Source organism: Pinus tabuliformis, chromosome 1_2 (assembly GCF_031772625.1).
Source record: "Pinus tabuliformis cultivar Carrire ecotype Pingquan chromosome 1_2, CPIR1, whole genome shotgun sequence".
Lineage (NCBI taxonomy): Eukaryota > Viridiplantae > Streptophyta > Pinopsida > Pinales > Pinaceae > Pinus > Pinus tabuliformis.
Genome location: NC_142298.1, coordinates 700,512,889 through 700,538,631, shown reverse-complemented (window position 1 = coordinate 700,538,631; position 25,743 = coordinate 700,512,889). Strand labels below are relative to the sequence as shown.

Sequence of the window (25,743 nt, the reverse complement as noted above, 5' to 3'; positions counted from 1 at the left end):
GTAGGCAAGAGGACCGATATTCTTTGAGGGTTGGGAACCCAAGATAAGAATAGTCCTAGAAGGTCATACTCAGTGAACACCCGGGTGAGTATGTACCTTGAGAGACAATGATGAAGGTGTCTATAGTCATTAGTCTCGCCGACATTGTGCTCTAATCTATTGAGAGGTAGAGTTGTCAGTCAAGGTCTTGCTAGGGAAACAATGTTGGTTACTATGATGCTATAACAGATGGATTGCCAATCCGATTTCTCTTATGTGAATTCTTCAGATTGAAAATGGCCAAACACCTTGTAATGATTTATGAATGCCTCTCTAGTTAAGAGGGAGTGTTGAAAAAAGTGTAACTAGGTTCGGTCTTCATAAATATAATTTTCATCTTTGTACTTGTAAAAGAAAAGAATTATTATTTTCGTCAATGAGTTTCTTGTTCATTGCATAGGTCTAGCACATGTTGAAGTGCTATAGGAAAGTCAAAGAGATAATGTAATTGTTGAAGACCCTTATGGGCATGTTACACCATGTAAATTTATGTATTAGAGTCATGGAATGACCTCCAAGCAAAGTCATAAGCCTCCTCCATATGTCCACCTCATAAAAGGGGCTAATTCGGAATTTCAAGGACAAGTCGGCCTAATGTGATCAAGTCGGCTCGAAAGGAGGGACAAACTCCTATATATAGAGCCATTCGTCCTCACTAAGGGGCAACAAGTCATCTCTGACATTAGCGAAGAAGCAGGGCTAGAAAAGGGTACAAAAAGGACAAAAGAAGGTGTCTCTATTGCAGTGAAGAAGGAGGAATAGAAGGCCGAGTTTGCAAGGCATATTTCAGGCCTAATTACAGTCACACGTGCAAAGAAAAGAGGCTCATTCTGCTGCTATAACAGACCTACTAGGATAGTCATACGAAGAGACTTGTTTGGGTTGGAAAAGTGGGTCAATTAGGCCTCTTACTCAAAGCGAAGGAAGAGACAACTCAAGCGAAGGAAAGAAAGAAAACTAAACAACAATTATTGAAGGTATCCTCTCACACGTGCGAAGAATAAGGGTCATACTGCTGTTGTCCGAGATCTGCAACTACATCAGAGAAAAGAGCTTGATTGGGTTAAGAATAAGGTCCTTTTCCTTGTAAAGAAAGTCATCATCTCAAGCGAAGGAAGAAAAGAAGAAGGTTTCTTCTAGGGCATACAATCTAGGGTTGTTGCAGTAAAGCTATCAGTTGTCGGAAGGAGGAGGACAAAGTGCTAAGGAAGTGATCTCATATCTGAAGGGAGGGCTTGACTGGTGCTTGGAGGAGGTCATCATCTTGATCAAGAAACCGAAATTTCTCTCCCCTATTCCACACATTAAAAGTTTTGGAGTGCTACTGGAGGGATGAAATTCTACAGTGGTTGGGAGGTCGAAATTTTGACGTTGCTGGTGAAGCTGGGGGATGAAATTTCTAGATTGATGCTAGGTTGTAGTCGCTGGATACGAAGAGACTCTTGAAGGTTGTCGTATCTCGTTGAATGTCTAACTTGGTGGACGAAGGTCTGTTGCTCTAGGGTCTGTTAAGTTATGGTATGTTTTATGCTTATAACAGTTTACTTCTTTTTCTTATTATATTCCACAGATTAGCAATCACATGTACATAAAGTAAAGTGCAGATAGAACATTAAATGATCGACAGAAAACAAGCCAATACAAGAGACACAAGATGTGGTGGCTAGCCAGGGACAAACCCCACTATGTGTGGGGAAACCCTTTGATCAAATCTTCTTTTATCTTCAATAATTCAGCAGAGAGAAATAGTACAATAAATCTGATTCATATCAGCAGTAGCAAACCCTAGATCAGCAACATCAGCATTAGCGGCATCATCATCAAACTAGGGCAGACGATATCTCACAAACCGACCGTCGGATCGGCTCGATTCCACCACCAAAAGTTGCGGCTTCCAAAGGAGTTTCAGATGAACCTACAACGCAGTTCAGATGAGGAGATCTTCTAGTCCACGTAGGTCAAACTTTACTTCTGCAGTTGCAGCGTCAGTTTTGGCAGCTTCTGGCTTCAAACTAGGGCAGTCGATATCTTGCCCGTCCGTCAGATTGACTTGATTCCACCACCAAAAGTTGCGGCTTTCAGAGGAGGTTCAGATGAACCTACAGCGCAATTCAGATGAAAAGATCTTCTAGTTGACGCAGGTCAATCTTTACTTCCGCAATTGCAGCTTTAGTTTCAGCAGCTTCCAGCTTCACATGTGTGAGGGAGAGACCCTTTTGTGCACAGTAAAGAGACTCTTTTCTGCACAGTAGAGAGAGAGAGATGTGATGAGATAAATGAGTCCAAATGAGGAAAAGTCCTCTTATATCTATACACAACGTTGGTGTTTGAATAGATGCGATTGTTGGGCTTTTGAGCCTACATGAGTTGTAGGTTGTGATAATAATTCCATAATCAAAATAAATTCATATCTCCATGAATACTTAACGGAATCGGATGATCTTTATATCAATCCTACACCTCTCGACGAGAGGAATCTAATAAAAATATTATCAGCCATGAATAAGATGAGCCATATGAAGTTTGGCCCTAGTTGCCAATTTTAACACTCCCTCTCAACTAGGGAGAACTTCATCTGCAATCTGTCTGTCGGTCGCTACTATTCATCCATCAAATGCATTGCCCTGTACAGCCTAACCCTTTCCCTGCTCTGCTCTATTCTGCCTATTCTGCTTTGTCTTGATCTGCCCTGTACTGATCTGTATTGATCTGCTTTGTTTTGCTCTGCTCTTGCATTATTTTGTTATGCTTTGCTTTTGTCAGAATTATGAAGAAGAAGAAATGATCGAGGATGTATCATACTAACTCAAAGTCAGTCTCAGAGTATCTACCACTGGTCCCAGACCAGTCTCAACCAACCCGAAGTTAGCATCATAGTATGATACAACTCCACTAGTCCCAGACCAGTATCATCCTCCACTGACTCAAAGTCAGTCTCAGAGTGCGTACCACTGGTCCCAGACTAGTCTCAACCGACCCGAAGTCAGCTTCATAGTAGGTACCACTGATCCCAGACCAGTATCGCAGTCTTAGAGAGTGTACCACTGGTCCCAAACTGCTCTCAACCGACCCGAAGTCAGTGTCATAGTATGGTACAACTCCTACCACTAGTCCCAGACCAGTATCATTGATCCCAGATCAATGGAGGTCATCCTAGCTTAGGGAGTACGGTAGATACAATAATGTGTCCATTGGTACTACTATGGTCCCTAACTTCATTTCCCTGCTCATTGATCAGATGAGAGGTATTTCCCATGAGTCCCAGTCTACATGGGTAGGATGCCTCGACAGGAGAACTAATCAATCTTGTCCTCACAGGAGAACACATCAATCCTACTACAATCGCCATGGAGAACACATCAATCCTGCTACAATCGCCATGGAGAATACATCAATCCAGGCCTCACAGGAGGACACATCAACCCTGCTACAATCGCCATGGAGAACACATCAATCCAGGCCTCACAGGAGAACACATCAATCCAACTACAATTGCCATGGAGAACACATCAATCCAGGCCTCACAGGAGAACTAATCAATCCTGCTACAATCGCCATGGAGAACACATCAATCCAAGCCTCACAGGAGAACTAATCATCCTGCTACACAGGAGAGCGAATCATCCTGTTCCACGAGAGCGAATCATCTTGTCCAACAAGAGAGCGAATCATCTTGTTCCAGTGCGCACCACCAGGGGAGGGTGAGTCACCCCGTGGTCGTATGTTGCTCTAGTAAGAACCACAAGCCCTCAGAGCTCAATGTATGCAACATGTAGGACCCTTGTACAAGGGTTTCTTTGATGACCCAAGTCGTTTGGGAAAATCACAGATTAGATCTTTCCTCAGGGCTTTGACAAGGTGTATCGACTTGTACATCATCTTAATGCGATGAAGCCTCCTTGCTCATCAACTTACCATATCCCTGATGATGTCTATCTGTTGGAGCAATTGACGAATACGAGATTCCTCAATAATCAAATCCCACCTCTAGTTGTTACAAAACAGTGGTATCCAATGTAAATCCAAACAGCTCACTGAAGAGCTTTTACAACCAGACTGCCTCACAGGAGGCCATGCTAGCAGCAATATATTCTGCTTCGGCGGTGCTCAAAGCCACCGACTTCTGCTTCTTGCTCATCCGGGATATCAAAGCAGATCCCAAGGTGAAACAGCACCCGGAAGTGCTCTTACAATCCACCACACTGCCTGCCCAATCAGCATCAATATATCCAAGTAGTCTCACATCTCTGGCAGTGTATCTTGACCCATTAGTAATTGTGCCACGAAAATATCTCAGAAGATTCTTGGCATCAATCCGGTGAGGCTCAACCAAATATGAGCTCACAATGCTAACTGCAAAACATATGTTTGGACAGAGGTTCACCAAGAACATTAATGCGAATGAGTTTATGAAACTAAGAGGCATTTCCCAAATCTGGTCCGACATCACTACCATATAACTTCTAAAAGTTAAGATCCTCGAGGTAGTCACAGGCTTGCAGTCCATCATACCGAATCTTTCCAATATCTTTACCACATATTTTCCTTGAGATAGGAAAATTTCCCCTGGCTTCTGCCACACTTCAAGTCCTTGGTCCTTCATTTCAAATGCAGAAGCCAACTCCCTCTTACATTTTGAATGAGAGGGTGTGCACCTGTTAGAAAGAGGTCATCTACATATAGCACCAGTATGAGAAGCTTGTCATATTCAACCTTAAAGTAAAGGTTAGGATCGCCTTCACTCCTAGTGAATCACATCTTCATCAAGTAGCTATCGATCCTCTCATACCATTCTCGGGGTGCTTGCTTCAGCCCATAGGGAGCCTTCTTCAACCTACATACATGAGATTTTCGATCATAAATCTCAAATCCTTTGGGTTGCTCCACGTAGACCTCTTTTTCGATCAAACCGTGCAAGAACACGGTCTTGACATCCATCTGATGTTGGTTCCATCCTTGTGAAGCCGCAAGGGCTATGATCGAGCAGATGGTCGTATATCTGGCAACAGGTGCAAATATCACATCATAGTCTATACCTTCCTTCTGGGAGAAACAAAAACGAGCTTTATACTTTTCCGTACTTTCATATGTTGCATGCTTTATCTTGTAAAGCCATTTAGAAGTGACAATTGTCTTGTCCTGGGGTCTGGGAACTACTTCCCAGACATCATTCTCCATAATAGACTCATATTCTTGGTCATAGCATCCTTCCATACTCGATGCTTGACGGCATTTGAGAATTATGGAGGCTCATTTTGTACGATCATGCTCATGATGGTTAGGTATGCCTGATACCTGTTAGGTTTCTTATTTTCATGGAAGGTTCCTCGGGGTGCAACATGTCCTTCAACATCATCAAGTATCCCCCTAAGCCATGAAGGCCTCTTCCTAGAAGAGGGAGGCTCAGGTGGATAAATAAGATCCATGGGTTCCTCCACATCAGGCATTCTTACATCATCTATCCATAGAGATAGCTTCCACAATCGTACAGTTCTTCCTTTCCGCCACATCATTCTGCTCAAGAGTATGTGGTATAGTAGTCTCCCTCTTAATGCCAGCCTCAGATATGCCTGAGGAACCAACTGTAATATATCGGAGGTATTGCTTTGGCTTGAGGGGAATGGTCCCCTTTTGAGATTTCCTTCGGCACATCCTAGACATACACCTTCTTTCTCTACTCGGAATTCAGGCATCCCTATCACCATTTGTCTTACACTGAGTAGAGCTTTATAATGAAGGGGGGCAAACCTCCGATGCCAAAGTTCGGACTAAAGAGATGTGTCATAAGATATGACACCTAGCGGACTTTCATCGACCTGATATAATCAATCAACATGAAACCCAAGAGTAAAGGCATCTTTAACATTATTTTTTTCATATACGTACCTTGCCATCGCTGAAGGTTACCTTGTAGCCTTTGTCTTCCATTGCCGAGATGGACACCAAGTTCTTTTTGAGGTCAGGTCCATTTAATACATCCTGAAATTTCTAGTCTTCTTGAATGGTTGTCCTCTTCCTTGATTTCCAGCATTCCTTTTACCTTTGCTATTGAATTTTCCATCCCTTCGATTACCATGAGAGGGATTTTGATCATCGTCCTGATGTGAGTCTTTTCTATCAGGGCACTCCCTTGCATAGTGACTTGCTTTATCGCCAGATGCAACATCGTCCTTTTCTTCCATCCTTAGGTCCAGCCTTTCCTTTTGATTTAGTCTCGGAATTATTTATTTTCTTAGCATGAGAAGAAAAGGCAACAGGAGGACCTTTAGGCATGGGCATTTCTTGCTCTTCTACCATTGTTTCTTCTTGAATGCATCTAGCCATTAATTTCTCGAAACCAGGAATTACATTATTGTTCAGAAGAGTAGTCCTGAACACGTACCATTGGGATGGTAATCCTCCAAGAGTCGTGAGTGTCATTTCCCTATCAGTAATAGTCTCCCCAATAGATAGGAGATCGTTCTTGATCTCGGTGATTCTTAAGAAGTATGCTTGCATACTCTCATCTTTACCCTTCTTGATTTCCCTCGGCTTATTTCTAAGAAACAAAACTTGATTTGCATCATTAACTTTAAATAAACTCACCAGTCTATCGTAGATTTCCTTGGAGGTGTTCAAGTCAGAGATGTAGGCCACCAAGTGCTTGTCGATAGAGTCCCGAATGATCTTTTTTGTTTTGACTTCTCCATTTTTTCATTTTTTCCAGGGAACAGCGGATGCATTTGATGGAGGCTCAACAATATTGCCTCTTACATGGTCCAACACTCCTTGATCCTCAAGGGTTAGATCGATAGACATCTTCCATCCGTGATAGTCATCTTTCTCACGGAGCTTGTCTTCGGCAGGAAAGAGTGTTGAGGACCCCATAGTTCTTTTAGGATAGCCTTGCCAATCTTCTCTTCGGTGATTGCTCTTGCTCTTGCTCAGGCTTTGTCTTCACCTTAGCTCCGATACCATGTTAAGTTATGCTATGTTCTATGCTTATAACAGTTTACTTCTTTTTCTTATTATATTCCACAAATTAGCAATCACATGTACATAAAGTAAAGTGCAGATAGAACATTAAACGATCAACAGAAAACAAGCCAAGACAAGAGACACAAGATGTGGCGGCTAGCCAGGACAAACCCCACAATGTGTGGGGAAACCCTTTGATCAAATCTTCTTTTATCTTCAATAATTCAGCAGAGAGAAATAGTACAATAAATCTGATTCATATCAGTAGTAGCAAACCCTAGATCAGCGACATCAACATTAGCGGCTTCATCAACAAACTAGGGCAAACGATATCTCGCAAACCGACCGTCGGATTGGCTTGATTCCACCACCAAAAGTTGCGACTTCCAGAGGAGGTTCAGATGAACCTACAACGCAGTTCAGATGAGGATATCTTCTAGTCCATGCAGATCAAACTTTACTTCTGCAGTTGCAGCTTCAGTTTCGGTAGCTTCCGGCTTCAAACTAGGGCAGTCGATATCTTGCAAACCGTCCGTCGAATTGACTTGATTCCACCACCAAAAGTTGCGGCTTTCAGAGGAGGTTTAGATGAACCTACAGCGCAGTTCAGATGAGGAGATCTTCTAGTCCATGCAGGTCAATCTTTACTTCTGCAGTTGCAGCTTCAGTTTCAGCAGCTTCCGGTTTCACATGTGTGAGGGAGAGACCCTTTTCTGTGCAGTAGAGAAGAGACTCTTTTCTGCGCAGTAGAGAGAGAGATGTGATGAGATGAGTGAGTCCAAATGAGGAAAAGTCCTCTTATATTTATACACAACGTTGGTGTTTGAAGAGATGCGACTATTGGGCTTCTGAGCCTACATGAGTTGTAGGTCAGCGTGATAATAATTCCATAATCAAAATAAATTCATATCTCCATGAATACTTATCAGAATCGGATGATCTTTATATCAATCCTACACCTCTCGACGAGAGGAATCTAATAAAAATATCATCAGCCATGAATGCGATGACCCATATGAAGTTTGGCCCTAGTTGCCAATTTTAACAAGGAAGGACAAGTCAGCCTCAAGGGAAGAATTTGATCACCTAGATGGACTATATATAAAGGCAACAACTCGACCTCATTTGACACATCCACTCATCAAGTTCGTACTACAACTTCTAGGCAAGAAAAAAGTGTGAAATTCAAGGGACAACAAGGAAGAATCTAACAAAGGAGGTCATCATCTTGATCAAGAAACCGAAATTTCTCTCCCCTATTCCACACATTCAAAGTTTTGGAGTGTTACTGGAGGGATGAAATTCTACAGTGGTTGGGAGGTCGAAATGTTGACGTTGCTGGTGACGCTGGGGCTGAAATTTCTACATTGATGCTAGGTTGTAGTTGCTGGACAAGAAGAGACTCTTGAAGGTTGTTGTACCTCGTTGAATGTCTAACTTGGTGGACGAAGGTCTGTTGCTCTATGGTCTTGCTCTATCTCATTTGAATTACTAAAGGAAGAGTTATTGACTGGGTTTTGCCCTGGTTGTGTGCCTACATCTGTTGTCCTAGATTTTCGTGTTTTGGTTTTAGTAATTGCTTGATGAACTAAGATAAAGGAAGAACATAAGAAAGATAATAATAACTCAAGAAAATCACAAGTAATTATCAACAAGAGAAAATATTTTTGTCTTTCTGATTTTCCAACATGGTTTCAAAGCTAAGGTGAAGAAGAAGGAAAAAGGCAGCCCAAAAATCTATTGAAGAAAGACATATTGAAATAAGGTCATTAAGGAGGACTATATAAGAAGAGAAATCTACTTTCTACAAGAACTGTGTCTAACTCAATGAAGGGAGAAAACAAACTAGAAGGAGCCTCCAACTACAGGGCCTGGAAAAAGAGGATAGACCTTATCCTCGAAACGAAGAAAGTTTTGGATCTAGTTCTAGGAAAAATCAAAAAGCCTACAAATGAAGCAGAGAAAGCAAAGTTCAAAGAAACGAAGATCTTAGCCATGAACCTAATAGTGGATGGAGTAAAGGACAACCTCATTCCGTACATATCCAACATAGATTTCGCTCAAGAAATGTATGAGGCTCTACCCAAGTTATTCACCATCAAAAACATTGGTCAAATAGCAAGCCTCAAGAATGAACTAAGAACTATCAAGATGACGAAAGACAATACTATGGCATCCTTCTATATAAGGATATGTAGAATCAGAGATGAACTCCAAGTAATAGATGAAATTGAACCAGAAAAGAGCTCATAATTACTGCTCTTCTAGGACTACCAAAATCTTGAAGTGCCTTTGCATCAAGACTTAACAATTGGAAGGATACACCAACATTTGACCAAATGTGGAATGCATGCAACCGAGAAGAAGTTCTAGTATCATTAGTAAACAACAAGAAGGAGGATGAAGAAGAAAATACCTCTAATGCCTATTCCGCTCATCACAAGAAGAAGGGAACCTTCAAGAAGTTCGAAGGACCAAAGAAGAAAGTTGACCTATCCAAGATTGAATGTTACAATTGTCACAAGATGGGTCACTATAAAAGCCATTGTCCAGAAAATCCAAGTAATAAGAAGAGAGAAAGGGAATGTGTGAATGTTGTTGATGAAGGTCCACCAAACAAGAACAAGATGGAAGAATCTAAAGTCAAAAACTTATTTGTCAAGGACTCTTAGGGACACTATCCCTTACATATCTTTCTATTTTAAGTTTTGCATTATTTTCCTTTATGTTTTGATTTCTAGAACTTGTAGGTCTAACATGTCTTGTTAGAACATTTTTGAATTATTTTGATAAGTTGTAGGTTACCCTCAAGTTTGGGTTAAGAGTGAGCCTCCACCATTCTTACCAAAGATAAGTATTTTGTTCTTTGTTTCATCTTTTCATGCTTGGTTTCCTCCTCACATCAAGATTTGGTTGTATTGTATGCTAATAACCTCTCTCTTTATATTTTCCTTGGTAAGAAAAGATTGCAGAATACACAATGGTTACGGAGAAGACTCCAAGGGATAGACTTAAAGAATGAAAGAAGTTTTGATGCCCTACAAGGTTTGTTAAAGAACAACTCAAGGTATGTATTAAACTACAAACTTTGTTATAAAGTTCTCGTCATAAAAGGTATGTTCATTCTATTTTATAATTGGTTTTACATTATTGACATCGTTATGTCTAGGGTTTTGAATCACAAATATTCTTGTTAGGGTGATTAATCATTAGATTGAATCTGCCCTCATTATATTATCATTCTTGTGGAACCCTAAAAAGGTTCACTGAAGAACCCCTAACGTAAGGGTATGTCGATGCTAATATTGAAACCCTAGTCTACTTAGGGTTGATGATGAAATTTAGAATTCCTATTCTTTTGATGTTTTGGTATTGTTATAGAAACCCTAGCCCTTTACGGTTTGTTGTTAATATCCAAGTCATGTATTGAAACCCTAGGTCTTTAGGGTTTGGTAATTTAGGGTTTATGAACTAAACCTGAGTAATATCTATAGCAATGTCCTAAGAATGAATCCCTAGGTATATGTTCGTCTGTTTGATCGAAACCCTAGCATGATCAAGATTGTTGTATATCTAGCTTTACTGTATTGATGTTTGTGTCTTGAGTTTACCTAGTAGATATTGTTGTGATATGCTAGTGCATGATTATGAAATCCTAGTTATGTTTATACGAATATGCTTAATAATACTCATGTTTTAGTTTGTGAATTCTAGGGTTTGTAACAAAACCCTAGTACAGATTGATATTCTAGATGTTATTGTTTCCAATATGATCTAGTTTTGATGATGAAATCTAGGGTTTGCAACGAACCCTACTAGAATCGAACATATATAGTAAAATTGTTATTTGATTAATTGTTGATATCTAAGGCTTTGTGTCTCAAAGATGGATGCTAGGGTTTGCAATGAATCATGGTAGAGTTTGTCATATATATCGTGACCCTAGATATAATGAGACTTGTATCAAGGCCCAAGAAGCTGAAGTCTAGTATGTGTTTCTTATGAACCTATCTAGGTTTAGGTATTTGATGTCTAAAGTATTTGATTATTTTGATGCTTCCATTATATTGACATAACTTTGATATAGTTAATGCTTTTGTATATGTATTTGGTTGTACTTGCTATTAAAGTTTTGCAGGTACACAATCTTCAAGATAATGAAGATGTTTGTATGAGTATGATGGAGGAAGTTATAAGGATGATGATAATCAAGATGACCTTGATACCGTAAGAACGAATGGAGCCATGAATGACTCTCCGATGTTATAAGGAAGTAGTTGATCTCTCTAAGTTGAGAGGGAGCATGGTTAGAAGAAAAGAATACATCTCCCCAGTTGAGAGGGAGGGCATATGATGATAGTCATGATGGATACCCTATAGAAGAAATTGGAGAATGAATGAATGTACTACAATGTATTAAGGATGTCTTGGTGTTGCTGAAGAAAGGAAAGAAGAAAAGCTTCTAACTAGTTGCATATGAATAACTTGATATAAGTGGTATGAGGATGATTGAGGGCCCCGAAGGTTTGTGTTTACTTGTATATGTATATTTGAATGTTTATTGTTGATTGGGGTTTTTGTTTGAACAGGTAAATATCTCCATAAAGAAAGGATGAACACTTGGGAAGCATCTTGGGACAAATGGATATATCTAGTTTATTAGGGAGAGATGAAGCGTCTAATGGTGGATGCTTAGGAGGATATCAGGTCGACCTATGTATAGATCCGAAAGGAGGGTGGCGTTGGTCTTGGAGCTCTGACCTTGGATACGCACCTAGATCCCTAGGTTGATGGTTAGTTAGTAAGCCTAATGGTACCTAGACTGGTTGAAAGCTTGAGTCCATCTTATTCCCACCCAGATAGATTGCCCTGGTCAGGTATCTAGGCTACCAAGGCTTTGGCAGCCGATGGAAGAACAAAGCAAATACGTGACAAAGAGATTCTCTGTGATGAGAGATATTGTATAGTTGTACAAGATGAGATATGGTCTCAGAGGGAGCAGAATGCCTTGACCTATGACAAGACAAAGTATGATTGGATAGGCATGAAATTCAAAGCGACAATATTACCTTAGTAAGAAGGAAGAAGGTTATAAAGGGACATTTTGTCATGTACACTTTTGTAGAGATCGTATTTCTCAATGAAGGAAGTGAACTACTTCAAGATGGTGAGGTATATGAAGAAGTTTGTAGTATGTACAGACTCCTCTGGGATTGATGGATTGTCACACATTCCCATGGTGACAATCCCTTGAACGAATCTCCATGTTAAGCTCTCTTCGATGACTTTATCCCCTCATAAAATGATAGCTAGGGTTTGAAAACTAGGGTTTTTCTTGCCCTTACTCCATACTAGGCTTTGATTTTTCCATTAGTAGGTCTCCCTTTAGACTTTGTCACCCAAGGATCAAGCACTGGCCATCCACGTACGTGATCACACCATAGAAAATCTATTTAAATCTTTATCTTTCTCTTCCTTTCTCACATTTTCAACCCTTCAAGTAGAACCATTAGGCTAGGGCTAGGGCCAAATTCAACAAGGAGTGTATTGACCTGTGGAATGGTTCCACACGTGACTTACATCTCCTTGCCTCAAAATCATCTCTTTCCACAGCAAATTCTTCCATTTTAAGGCTGATGTCACAAGCCTTGGGTCATTTTGCCTTAGGGAAAATCCTAACCTAACCCTAGGCTTCAATTTAGGGCTTCTTCAAGGCTTGTAGCTCCACTTATTGATCATACCTATCTTTAACAAGCCTTTTATTGGCTTTATGCACCTTGCAAGCCTTTGCCCTTTGCCTATTCATTAAACCCTAGGTCATAAGTGCCCCAAATAGCCCTCTTGGAGGGTATGCTTTGCCTTGTCTTTAGTAATTTAAGCCTTGTCCTTAAGCTAAGTGCCTTTCCTGAGCCTATCCTTGTCACCTCTAAGCATAAGACTTTGAATAATTATTAGGTGACCTATACAGGGAAGCTTCCCTCATGGTGAAAGTCCACTAAAGAGTAAGAGGTGGTGAGTTGTAGTGACAATGAGCCTCCACCTCCTAGTATTGTGGTGAGTTGTAGTGACAGTGAGCCTCTACCTCATAGTGTTGTCCCTTGGTCTAGTCCTTGTCATGTGAACCCCTCACAAGGCTTGCTAGATTTTGAGGCAACGATGTCTACACAATATCTTGCTGAGTTGGTGCTCAACGAAGGAGATTGGTGTCTCCAATAGGTTGGTGCCTACAAGCTTTGTAACAGTGGATTGGTGCCTATAGACATTTATAAAGATAAGTTTTTCTAGTTTTCTCCTACAAAGGTTTCCACGTTAAACTCTTATGTAATGTGATTTGAGTTTACATGTGTTTAATGTTTTGAAGTTAATGGATGATTGATGAATGCTCATTTCAAAAAAAAATTAAAAAGAATCTTATATTGATTAACCCTTCTTGGCATAAGCATAACTTCAACAGGGTTGCAATGTCATATGTGGTCTCATAATTCGGGTAGATTCCCTCTTCACTATGCTAGAAAAGTGTCAAGCTATCCATCAAAGGATATCCAATGTACATGTGATAAACCACCTGAAACATACCCTCATGATCAGGGTTGTGAGGGAGCGCACCCCCCCCTCGAACCTGCTCCTGAAGCACACTCCGGGCGGGAGCGCATCGGGAGCGACCCCGGGAGTGCACTCCCTAAAAAAATTCTGCTCCCTACCAATTCCGAAGTGATAGAGGGAGCTATTGAAGATTGGAAACAAGAATTTGGCCTTAGTGTTGATATGCAATTCATGGTAATGTTAAATTCTTAAAGTAAAAGTGGCATTCTCCTTTATATTTCATTTTCATCCTTTTACTTTAATTTTTAACATTAACATGAAATGAATCAAGATGTTTGAGAGCGGTTTTGACCTCATTGGATTTCATATGGAGTAAGTCAAATTTTATATCTCACTCAAAATCCAACAGACTTATCATTTTTTCAAGATTTTAGGATTGGGGGGATTGCAATGTTTCCATTGGATTTTGTCATGTACTAGTGTATGGAACTTGTATTTAATCAAGAGCACCAAGCCCTATATGCAAGGGAGACTCCCAATAATCAAGAGCACCTAGGGTACTAGGATATGGAACTTCTATTTAATTAGGACCACCAAGGTCGTTCGACTATTTAGGAGGAGACTCCCAATAAAGCACGAGACAAGAAATTAGAAATTTCTCGTGGCAAGAAGGTCAAGCAGTAGATAATAGATTTACTTGTCTTTTCTAGTTTCCAGTACCTTTTATAACTATTGACTCTTTCATATTTATTATGGTATTTTTTGTAAACAATATATGACAATTTAAGTTTGAAGTTTGAAGTTGGCATTTATAAATCATTGGTAAATGAATTATGAATATGATGCTTCATGAAAGTTGCAAATTGAAACATTTCATTCCATGATAGATATTCTTTGTTATCGTATGGTTACTTGGTTAATAGTTCCAAGTACAAGTGACAACTTTTGTGATCAATGATGATAAATGTTATATATCAAATTTTGAAAGCTTGAAACTTTAAGATTGATGAATCATGAGACTCAATATGTTCTATGTTACTAACGTGTGGACGTGGTTGATGAAGATTATAACTTCTAGATGATTGATATTATATGATTCAATCCGTGTTTTTATGCTTTTTATATCTAATTCATCATTCTACATGCTTTTGTTGACATATATGCATCAAAATATATATATATATATATATATATATATATATATATATTCTATAAAAATTCGCTCCCGAATCGCTCCCAAACTGGGAGCTTTTGAAAATGTCACTCCTCGTTCCCGCTCCCAAGTAACCTTGCTCAAGGTCAACTGAGATCAACATCATTAGGTAAAGAAACCATTAAAGTATCATAGTGGACGATATTCAATGCTAGGGGCACAAAAATACTTCACACAAACCTTGCCTTCAAATGTTGTTCTAATCGATGGTTTGTAAGCAAGTTACCACACTTGTGTTAGGGTTGATTATGCAATTATCCCTATTAGGTGTTGTCAGCACCCAAGAGGAGAGGCAATTCCTAGGCAAGCCCATCAATCCATAGGTGCATGAATGCAATCATGGAGCAAGAAAGACTTCAAGGAAGATGGCCATAGTCATGGTACCAATTGAAGCAGGTCAAATACCTCGAGTATAATGACAATAAGAGGGAGCTATCATGGAGCCCTAAGCTACCCCTTTCCTTGGCTTGCTTTTTCAACCCCTCTGTAGCACCTTTTACTTCAATGATTTTCTTTTTTCTCAGCTTCCACAACAAACCTCGGCCTACCTGTCTTACCCTCGACCAACCTGTTCTAGGCTTTGGCCCTCCTACAGCAAGTAGTCTGCCTGCAACTCTCTTACAGCCCTATGAAACCCTACGCCTTCTTGCACAGCAATCTACAGGGTTGCGGCTACCCCAAACAACCACATAAATTTTAGCCTTCTTGCTAGACTGTAGCTCCTTTGTTGCCTTAGACTGTGGCTCCATTGTTGTCCTTTTCTCACACCTACAAGAAGAATTATCTCTCCGCTCTCTTGTCACATAAGCCTTCCCATTGGCTTTATTTCTACTTGTCCCTTATGCCTCTTAGGAAACCCTTATGTCCATCAAGGAACCTCCAAGCCCACTCACTTTGGGTCCAAAATCCCAACCTTTGGGTGCACAGCTCACACACTCATCTTTATGGGTGTTTCTCTATCACAAGCTTAGAATCAAGGAGATGTGAAAGTACCTCCCGATGCTACCCAATTTCAACAAACCATGGTTGGTCCCTTTGAGTTCATCTCTAATCCTTTTGTTCTGGATAGGATTGAAGGACCTTTGATGGGTTATATGAGGACTCATGGTTTTAGAAGAGCCTTGCTTTTGTAAGGGGGCCCACCAGTGTAGGGGCTAGTCTAGCCAATGTCAGGTGCACCTATGTCTTTCCACGTGGTTATGAACCTATTGAGTGTGTAAGCAACGTTGGATTTGGTGTAGTATCCCTTAGATGTTTCTCATACATGGCAGTGTCATAGTTTTATGACATTTCACACTTCCCAAAGCATTTCACGTTTCCCAAAGCAAAGGGGTCTTGGAAGTCAAAAATTCAACATGGTCTCAAATTGTTCAATTACGTGAAAGGATGACACACCACGTAGACCTTTTCTAGTCAAAGAAGGCATGCTCAAGTTATGGCTAGTCAAAGATGGTTGACAAGTGTTATAGATTTTCAAGAGGTAGATTAGGGGCAACATTGAACTATTTTTAACATGCATTACATCCAATGTGATCTACTCAGCAAGGCGAACAAAACCCATGTTCCAATTCTTTGAGTTCCTCAAGCACATTGGAGGTCTTCAATTTGACCATCATCATCGAGGTTTGACCAGGGTGATGTAGCAGCGCTATAGACACATGGAGCTAACAGGGCATATGACAAGTTATGACATGGCAAATAGTACTCAAATGAGGTGGAACATTTGGCCAAACCAACTAGGCGTTGGAGAGCTAGAAAAAATGGTGAAATCGAGTTACTATTAATGGAAAAGTCAAAATAATTAGTTGTTGGAATGGATAAGGTAGTTTTTAAAGAGTCAAGAAGAACATTGAGGCATCTTGGACCAAGGGATTGGAATGTCGACAAGATTTTCGTTGTTGCAAGTCAAAAAATTATTATTTTTCCAACCAAACACGTTCCAAAGGAGATAAGGAGACCAAGTCAGGCTACTATCTAATTGTTGAGTGGAACGTTGGGGTTTCAAGAGGAACATTGGGCTTCCAAGTGCTACTATTCTTCATTTGTTGACGTTCCAAACACTTAGCAGTGGAGCATTGTATTACTTTAGTTATTGTGAGGCAATTCGACCTCTTAATGGGAAAAGTCATGAATATAATGTAATATTTTATAAAAAATTACTAAGTCTCCAACATGTGTATGACTAGTAAATATTATTTTCTAAAGGGAGTCAAAATATTTATTCTCTAGCTATTAAAAAAATTTTATAAAAGGCTAGCCTCCCTCTAGTGAAGGTTGTTGATTTTGATATCATTTGATGCCATAACACAAGGAAACCAATTTGCATAAAATATTGTGTTAAGTTGAATTTTCTATATTTTTCCTTCTTAGCTTTTGCCTCTATTATTGTGCTTTATAGAATTATTGTACAAGTATATTTCCTTCATCACAAGATCAAGATGGTGATCAATTGGGAGACAAATGGTCACATGGAAGGGGAGGTCAGGGCCCAAGCCTTCACCTCACCCTTAGATATTGTCCAAAGATACACATTCCAAGTCTTGGACGAGCACTCTAGGGGGAATCTCCATCTAGAATTATGGATTGTTGGCAATATCGTTGCTAGTTTAATTGGGGAATCTCGACTAAACAAATCCTCCTAATGAAATTGAACTTCCTATATGTGTTGATTTGGGGTAGCATCGAATATGCTCTAGCAATAAAAATTGGTGGAGAGGCTAAAGCACATGAGATCTCCAAGACCCAGAAATGGTTTGGACAGATTCTACTAGGTTTAGGAAATATTAAAATAGTTAATATTTTTAATAGAGTTCCTAAGTCTAAACTTAGGAAAAATGAAATATTAATGAGTATGAATATAAAACTGGTTTAGAAGGTTCCAAAGTCATGGATCAAACCAAATCTAATCTTAGTCGTTGATTAGAGATGTAATCTCGGTCGTTGAAGAACCAACAGGAAAAGTATAAGAGGAGGCTTGAAGGTCAGTTGGAGAATACCCCAGAGTGATCAGTCATTCAATATTCTAGAGCGAGGTTTGCTAAGAAAAGTCAAATCAGTGATCAGTTGCAGTAAGTACGAGACGGAGAGGTAGAGATAGTGCCGAGAGACTAGCGCGGAAGCAGAGAGAGGCAAACACTGAGCCAGAGGGAACCAGCAGAGCTAGCAGGGACTATGTAGAGGCCAGAAGGGCCTACGTCATCCACGCAGAGGGCAGCAAGAGTTACGCAGAAGGTCGTAGAGGTTGCACAATGCCTCACAGGGCTAACGCTGAGGATTCTGGGCTGACGCTGAGCTTCAAAGGTTGCTCGAGAGGGTTTTGTGGGGCAGATTTTTTGAATATCTGCTTTCGAATAGAGAGGTATTACTGTCGTTTATTTTCTCTGTCGGGCGAGCTAGTTTGGCACCCAGTTGTACTCAAGGAAATACTGCATAATAAAATAACCCTCATAATTGTTGCACTGGTTTTCCCAAGTTGGGTTTTTCCGGGGACGAGTAGTCCAAAAATAACGGTGTCGCTTATGTGTTTGCTATTTCTTTCAGTTGTTGATCTATAGATGGTTGAGATTGTATTGTGTTTATTTCGATATTTATATGTTTAAATAACTTGTTCGTAATTAACAAGTAGGAGAAATAAACCAGAGAATACAGATAAAATTTCTAACGGGTAATACTTAGAAATTTCAACAATTTGTAGTTCAAGGCTAAGAGACTAGTTAACTTTTACCCCCAACTCCTCACTCCTCTTTAGTGTCAATAAAGAAAGCTAACAAAAGAAGGATTGTGATCGCACCAAACAGTTCTACCCCCAACTCCTCACTCCTCTTTAATGTCAACAAAGAAAGCTAACAAAGGAAGGATTATGATCACAACTCTACAAAAAGGTAAGGTAAAAAGACAACGGTGAGCCTCGCTCTCCAACCATCTCATTATCAAACATTCTCAAAAAAAATCATTTTTCTATTTTTATACTAGCTTGCTACAAAATTCTTATTTTACATCAATGTTTTAAAAAACGGACTCGAGTTCGGAAACAGCCGACTCCGACTCGATATCGACTCGGCCGCTTTGATTTCAAAGACTCGGTTGCTGTAAAAAATACATTAAATATTTTTTTATATAAAAAGCATAATTTTAAAGTTTTTCATTCATGTTTCCAAACACAAAGCATTAAAATATAAAGAGAAGACAACATATGATCAAAGTAGGCTCATGAATATATCCATTATATCAAAATGGCACCCCGTGCACTATCCAATACATACATGATATAGAGATCAAAACAAAAACACATAACCAAGGAGGTTCTAAATGGCCTCTACAACAAAAGTAAACTGTAAAACATCACTAGTCACAAATACTACTGGCTAGTGGCTACTGCTAGAGAAGCCAACATCATCCGGCTCAGACTCTAAATCAGAGCCAGACAGGGAAACCCATGGCTCCTCGTCCTCATCACCATCTCCAACTACAACCGTAGAAGAAGTAGCACTAACAGGCGCAGCAGCTGCACGTTGAGATAGACGAGATATGCGCTTCCGACGTGGCTTAGTAGAGGATGTGCCTGCAACTAGAGGATTTGGGGCTAGGCCTGGTACAAGTGGATCTGCATTCAACTAAACATTATGTTCAACTAATGCCTCCATATGTAAATCCAAACCAAGACCAATATCCTCATCAAAATCAAACTCTGCTGGATGACTCTCCACTACCCAATTTGATGTTGGATCAATATCTTCCAACACAATGGGATTTGTATCAGGTCTTTTGTTCAGCAACTGTTGTGTCTTAGTTGGAGGTTGTATTGGACAAAGACTAGATCATTTAACCGTTTTTGTTCCAAACAGTTTCTCTTCTTCGTGTGAATCCTCTCACAGACAAACCAATTGCGCTCACACCAGTAGCACTGCAAGTTTGACTCAAAATACGAATTGCAAACTTTTGCAATTGAGGACAATGGCTACCAAAAGCCTCCCGCCATTGTGCTGCAAAACACATAGTAGTGTAATGAGTTAGCTCAACAAATTATATCGAACTTTCAAATTATAAACAATTTAACAAAATAAGAATTTGAAAATTGAAATTTTCGTTTACCTAGCTCATCTACTTCCCTTGCAATCCTTGCTAGGTTCTTGCCAAAGGTACATGTGGCTCTACTAGAACAAGTGATCTGTCAGTGTATCTCCAGCTGATCACTCTCCTTAGGGATCATGCGGTCAATGCAATCAATCAATCCATCTCTAAACTCCCAGTCAAAGCATCTGCCTCCAGAGCTTTATAATGATACCTTGGGTTCAGAAAATACCCAGTTGCATGTATAGGGCGATGGAGTTGATTGTTCCATCTTTCATCAATGATTGCCCAAATTGACCCACATTTAGCCACTCTATCCTTGTACACTGCCTTTATTTGCTCCTTTGCTTGATCCAAAGCCTCATAAATGAAGCCTGTAGCCAATATTTTCCCATCCACCAACCGCAACACCTTAACCAGTGGCTTAGCGACCTTCACAATCTCTGCAGCCTTTTTCCAAAATATTTCTTCATTAACTTACTTTTTCACATCTTTGCCACCGTGTTTGTGAGACATTGGCATTCATTCCATTCATCACTGGAAAACACCCTTTGCAAATTTCTATGTTTGGAAAGCATAGATTGCAATGTCAAAAAATGAGTTGCAAATCTAGTGATGGCAGGCCTAATAATATCCTTGCCCCTTGTGTGTTTCCTCATCAAGCTCAAAATCCATGAGTGATTGTAGATATATTTTGTTATGCTTTTGGCATGCTCTACAATGTTCTTGACCCAATCTATTTTGCCAATATCCTCAAGCATGAGGTCTATGCAATGTGCAGCACATGGGGTCCAAAAGATGGTTTTGTGTTTTTCCTCTAACATTTTACCAGCAAGAACATAGTTAGAGGCATTATTTGTGATTATTTGAACAACATTAGCCACCCCCACCTCTTCAACAACCTCATCCAAAAGATAAAACAACAAGTGTGCATCTTTCACCCTATCAGATGCATCAATTGATTTTAGAAACATGGTTCCCTGTGGGCAAAAGATAAGAAAGTTTATGTTGGTACAGTTCCTTTGATCAGTCCATCCATCTGACATGATGGTACATCTTGTTTTTCCCATAAGCTTTTTAAAGCTTTCAAATATTCATCAATGGAGGAAACTTCTTTTAGTAAAAGAGATTCCCTTAACTCATGCAAAGCAGTGCCTTTGAAGCCCTTTCCAGCAGCAAATATGGCATCAAACAGAGGTTCATAATATGGCTAAACCATACTATCCTTGAAATCAAACTCGGTTCATAATATCAAAATCATACCACCAACTAACTATGTAATCACGCGAAGTCTCTCTCAATTCTTTCTTCCAATGGTCATCTAAAGTGGTCTGCATATGTCATCTACTAGCTTGAGGACCATGTGCATCTGATGGAGAGGAGGGTGTGAAATAACTTTTGATGTCACCCCTCTTTTTCATTTTACCCTTACCCTTTTCTTGCATAGACTCCAAAGAGGGAGGAACATAACCAAACGGGTTGGATGCATTAGTGCAAGGGATAGATGAAGGGCCCTCATAATCAAAATTGGGGTTAGCAGCCATCATTTGTTGTATACTCCTCTTCCTCCCAATTTCAGCCTCTATTTCTTTATTCCTAGCTTTTTCTTGCTCAGACTTCTCAAAGTTCTTTAGCAACTCCTTCCTAAACTCCCCAATTTGTTCTAATGGTGCTTCACATGGAGTAATTTGGCCTCTAATACCAGCCAAGTGTTGTTTCAGCCTATGAATGCCCCCTCCACCCTCCTTAATTTTTCTATGTCTAAATTTGCAATGCATTTTGATTTGATTATCAATCATTTCAGCATATGCCCAAGCAGCATCATTCAATCTAGGAGCCATTTTTGGACTTGGAAATGAAAAGAAAAAATCTGAAAATGAAAACAAAAAAATAGTATTGCTTCAATGTTCATTTCTTTTACAAAAAAGACTCTTTTCAATTTCCAGATTTGCACAAACAAAAAAACAAGCAAAAACAGATTTTAGAGGTGGGAAAAAAATGCCTCTATGTACAAAACGCCTCCTCAATGCTGCCCAAGAAGCTCCTCACTGCTGCTCCAACGGCTGCCCAAGAAGCTCCTCACTGCTGCTCCAATGATTGCCTAAGAATCCTCACTGCGGCTCCAAAAACAAACTCCACAACTCTTCACAAAATCATCACAAATTCTCACACAAATGCAATGAGATTGCTGTGAGGAAATGTGAGGCAGTTGGGTAGCTTTTATAGGCTTGGGAGAGGTAAATGGACCTCAAACAAACCTAAAACCCAATTAGAATGCAATGAGGGGTCCATCCCCCCCCCCCAAAAAAAAAAGCCAAACTGGCCTTGCATCGACGTGACTGGCTAAACCAGCCGAGCTGGCTGGTCTGTTACCGAACCGGCTGAGTCGGTGACCGGCTCGGCCGGTTCAGTAACAAACCGGCTGCCAGACCGATTCCTTCACCAAGCCAAACCGGCCAGGGGTTGGCTCGGAGTAGCTCGGCTGTTTTTTAAAACAGAGTTTTACATAGCTAGTAATCCTTGGAGAAAAAGAGCATAAATTTATAATATACATATTAACCAAAGAATTGATATATCTGTTTTCTTGAGTTCATTTTGCCAGATTTTACACGGGTATATCAAGTTTATGTGTGCAGATCTGCAGAATAGTATTAGCTGTAGCAGGACTTTTATTGCAAATTTTCAACTCCACAAAGTTCCATTTTTACAAGTAAGTATTTTAATTTGCCCTAATTCTAACTCAGATTGATTTTGCAAATATATATCTTAAATTTGTAGCTTAGATTTATTTCTTTCAGCCTTTTAAAAGTCTTAGTTTTAGCTGAAATAAATTATGGGTTACATATCAAAGAGGTTTTGAACTTTTGACCCAAAAGCCTCATAAATTGAATTTTCAGATTGCTAGTATTCAATTTATTGCAGGTCTAAAGGCTTTGAAGTGGGCTAAATAAACCAATATTCTACCTTCTAGCCTCCCCACCCCTAGATCCAAGATCCAAAAGCGTTTAGGCACTTTTGGGTGAGTTTGAAAGGGTTAGCTTGCTAATTTCTATGTTTTTCGCAGATATTACGGACCTGTAAACACAAGACAACAAGTTGTTTTACACAGTAACTCCCCTAACCAAGTGTTTAGTCATAAAAATATTTACATATTAGGTTAGTATATTTTCTATACACAAATTAGACTACTTAATTGATATATCTTGTTAGCATTTGATGTACTTCTTGCTATCTTAGTTTATTTTATGCAGATTATTCATAGTAGAAGAGCAGGACAGCATTAAAAACTCCCCTACTTCAACCATTTGACCCCATTACAAGGCATTGTTCTTGTATCGGTTGGATAAAGTCATCCAAAAGAGGCCTCCCATAATATTTTTGGTAGGGGTTGGGCTTAAAGAGCGGGGACTTAAGCCGAGGTGACAATGAGTCTTTGTTCTATGTGTGTTGCCCAAGCAGAATTGTATGGATCTTCAACAATCTCTGCTAGAAGGAGCAGTAACAGGTACCTCTAACAAGAACCCAAAGAAATGGGTTCTTTAGTGAAGAACCCAATTCTTCCAAGAAATTTAAGAGGGGACTTCTTCCTAAAATGGGTACACAAATTCTGATCTCATGTCCTTTTCGATGATCTGGGGGCACATCCTCCACCAAAAGAAATCAAACTTTTATAATTTAAAATAAAGCCCAAAAATAACAAGGATAGGGTAATCCTTCACTTAGCTCCCATGCACTCAAAGGGGCAAATCAGCCTCTCATTTTTACCATTTATTTCCAGCAGTGAAGTGATTTTCGATGCTCTATTCTCACTAAAAAAATTGTGCTCAATGATAGATAGCTATGTTGTTCAATGTTTTGTGGATTTTCTGTCACATTTGGAAATGTCATTAGGCAAATTTTGACCGTAGTATGTGTACTTCCCACGTTGTTTATCTTTTTTAAATTTGAGAGGCAAGACTTAAAAATGTCGATTCCATTTTGAAGTTTGAATTTTCAAATGATAATGATAATGATCGACCGTTCAGTGTTGTTTAATCATTGTCAGATTGTTGATTGATCAAAAGTTCAAGGAAGCAATGTGCATGTTATTGTTGTTACTTGCTGAAAATGATATTATGGAATTATGTGATGTGCATGATTATATCTTTAAATTTTATATTAATTTATTCATAGATATTATCAAATATGTATAATATATAAGATAAATACATAGTGTACCCCTGACAAACACAAGGCCCTTGCTTAAAAAGTGTTTTTCCCATCCCAAAACCCACATACCCTAGCAACATAGGACAATCTATAGAAATGTTATTCCAGGATGTTAACTATCGTATTGTCGCAGAGCCTCTTCAAATCCTTCGTTTTTTATATTTTCTTGGTAAAATAGCTAAGATCTGAAAGATTTTCCCCTAAAGTGTTTACACCTTGTATCACTTACCTTATCACCCAGACTCACTATGTGGCTGAATATGCAAGAAAATACATAGGCATATATATCATGAAACTCACAACTCATAAAAATGGTGTCTAGTCACAAATATCAGACACAACCCATTTTCCTTGGAATGGATCTAGTGAGGCCAATTCATTGTCCTTTTATTGCAAGAACTAGGTCTTAACAATTGCCTTCAGACACCTATCAGCTCAGTGTCAATTGCCAATATCACTAACTAGCATGGCACATATAAAAAGAGCCGAATGCACTTTAACAGCAAGGACCAAAAATCAGTTCAGAACCATAACTAAATTCAATATTCCTGTAATCTCCATAAATCCCATATAATAATTCAAGAGATTAAGGCAAGCTTGCAATGTTCTCAAGATTCAAGAATGGACAATTCAAAATACCTTTGAAGCTATAGCACGCAGATACTTAGCACGAAAGGCACCTGGTGTGCGTGGCCAGTCCTTTCCTCTATTTCGTGTAAAAGCTGCGCGTGCAGCCTTAACTGCAACTTCAACATCTTCTGCAGTCGCAGCCGGTATTTCACCTGTAAAGGGAAAATAGGCTTTATAAAAAACGGAAACCACTTACAAAATACCAGAGATTGCAAACATACATTAATCATTGGGAAAAACGCATTGCAAACAGAAGCACTCACCAAGTTCCAAAAATAACCAGAGCCTAATTTATGCAATGCAAATAGAATTCTATCTACTACGCCCAAGTGCTGAGCTCAACCAGTTGTAGCCAATGTTCTTGGGCATTTAGCTAGTTCCATTTCATCAGATGCCCAATTCAAATCCCCCAGGATTAGGAACACTAGATTATGCCAACAGGTTTACCAGGGATGCCATACATGAACGTGGGAAGCATCCTTTTGATTATGAGGTTTTCCTAAGGAAAATAATAATAATTTTATCTACCTTGAAGCAACAAAAGCAGAATCCTACTCAACAAAGGCATGGGTATAGAGCCTGTCTGCAATTCGTCTACTGGATATATAAAACAAGCAATCACAACCTTGGGCAAAAGTCACAAAGGCATGGGTATAGAGCCTGTCTGCAATTCGTCTACTGGATATATAAAACAAGCAATCACAACCTTGGGCAAAAGTCACAGAAATACGAGGGTTTTGTATGCATCCTTCTAAGTCTAGCAATTATGACAGGTGGTCCTCTGTAGATAAAATTATGACCTTGTGAACCCTCTTAGGCTTGTGGTTGGTATCTATGTGGTCTATAATTGCAAGCTATACTACTAGAGTGGGATATTTTTATGATGCAATTTCGCTCCACATTAATGTTAATTTTTCCTTGGCACTTCAGAATCAGGTCTATGTCTAAAACACAATCACAAACACACTAAAATGCCACAACACAAGCACTTTGCACAGCAGAAATTGTACAACAGTGAATCAATGAATTACACAAGAAATTTACAAAAACAAAAACTTGCTTGTATTACAACTTTAATACAA

The 25,743-nt window shown here is 39.5% G+C and overlaps 1 protein-coding gene across 3 annotated transcripts in view; it reads right to left on the bottom strand.

Annotated features, from left to right (window-relative positions):
* Positions 1 to 25,743, bottom strand: part of LOC149207665 (aminoaldehyde dehydrogenase ALDH10A9, peroxisomal-like) — a 247,041-nt gene that overhangs the window by 157,889 nt on the left and 63,409 nt on the right. For all 3 annotated transcript variants that reach the window (XM_089395820.1, XM_089395821.1, XM_089395823.1), the window contains one exon: positions 24,671 to 24,813. In XM_089395820.1, the coding sequence (XP_089251946.1) occupies positions 24,671 to 24,813 (143 nt within the window). The remainder of the gene's footprint in view (positions 1 to 24,670; positions 24,814 to 25,743) is intronic.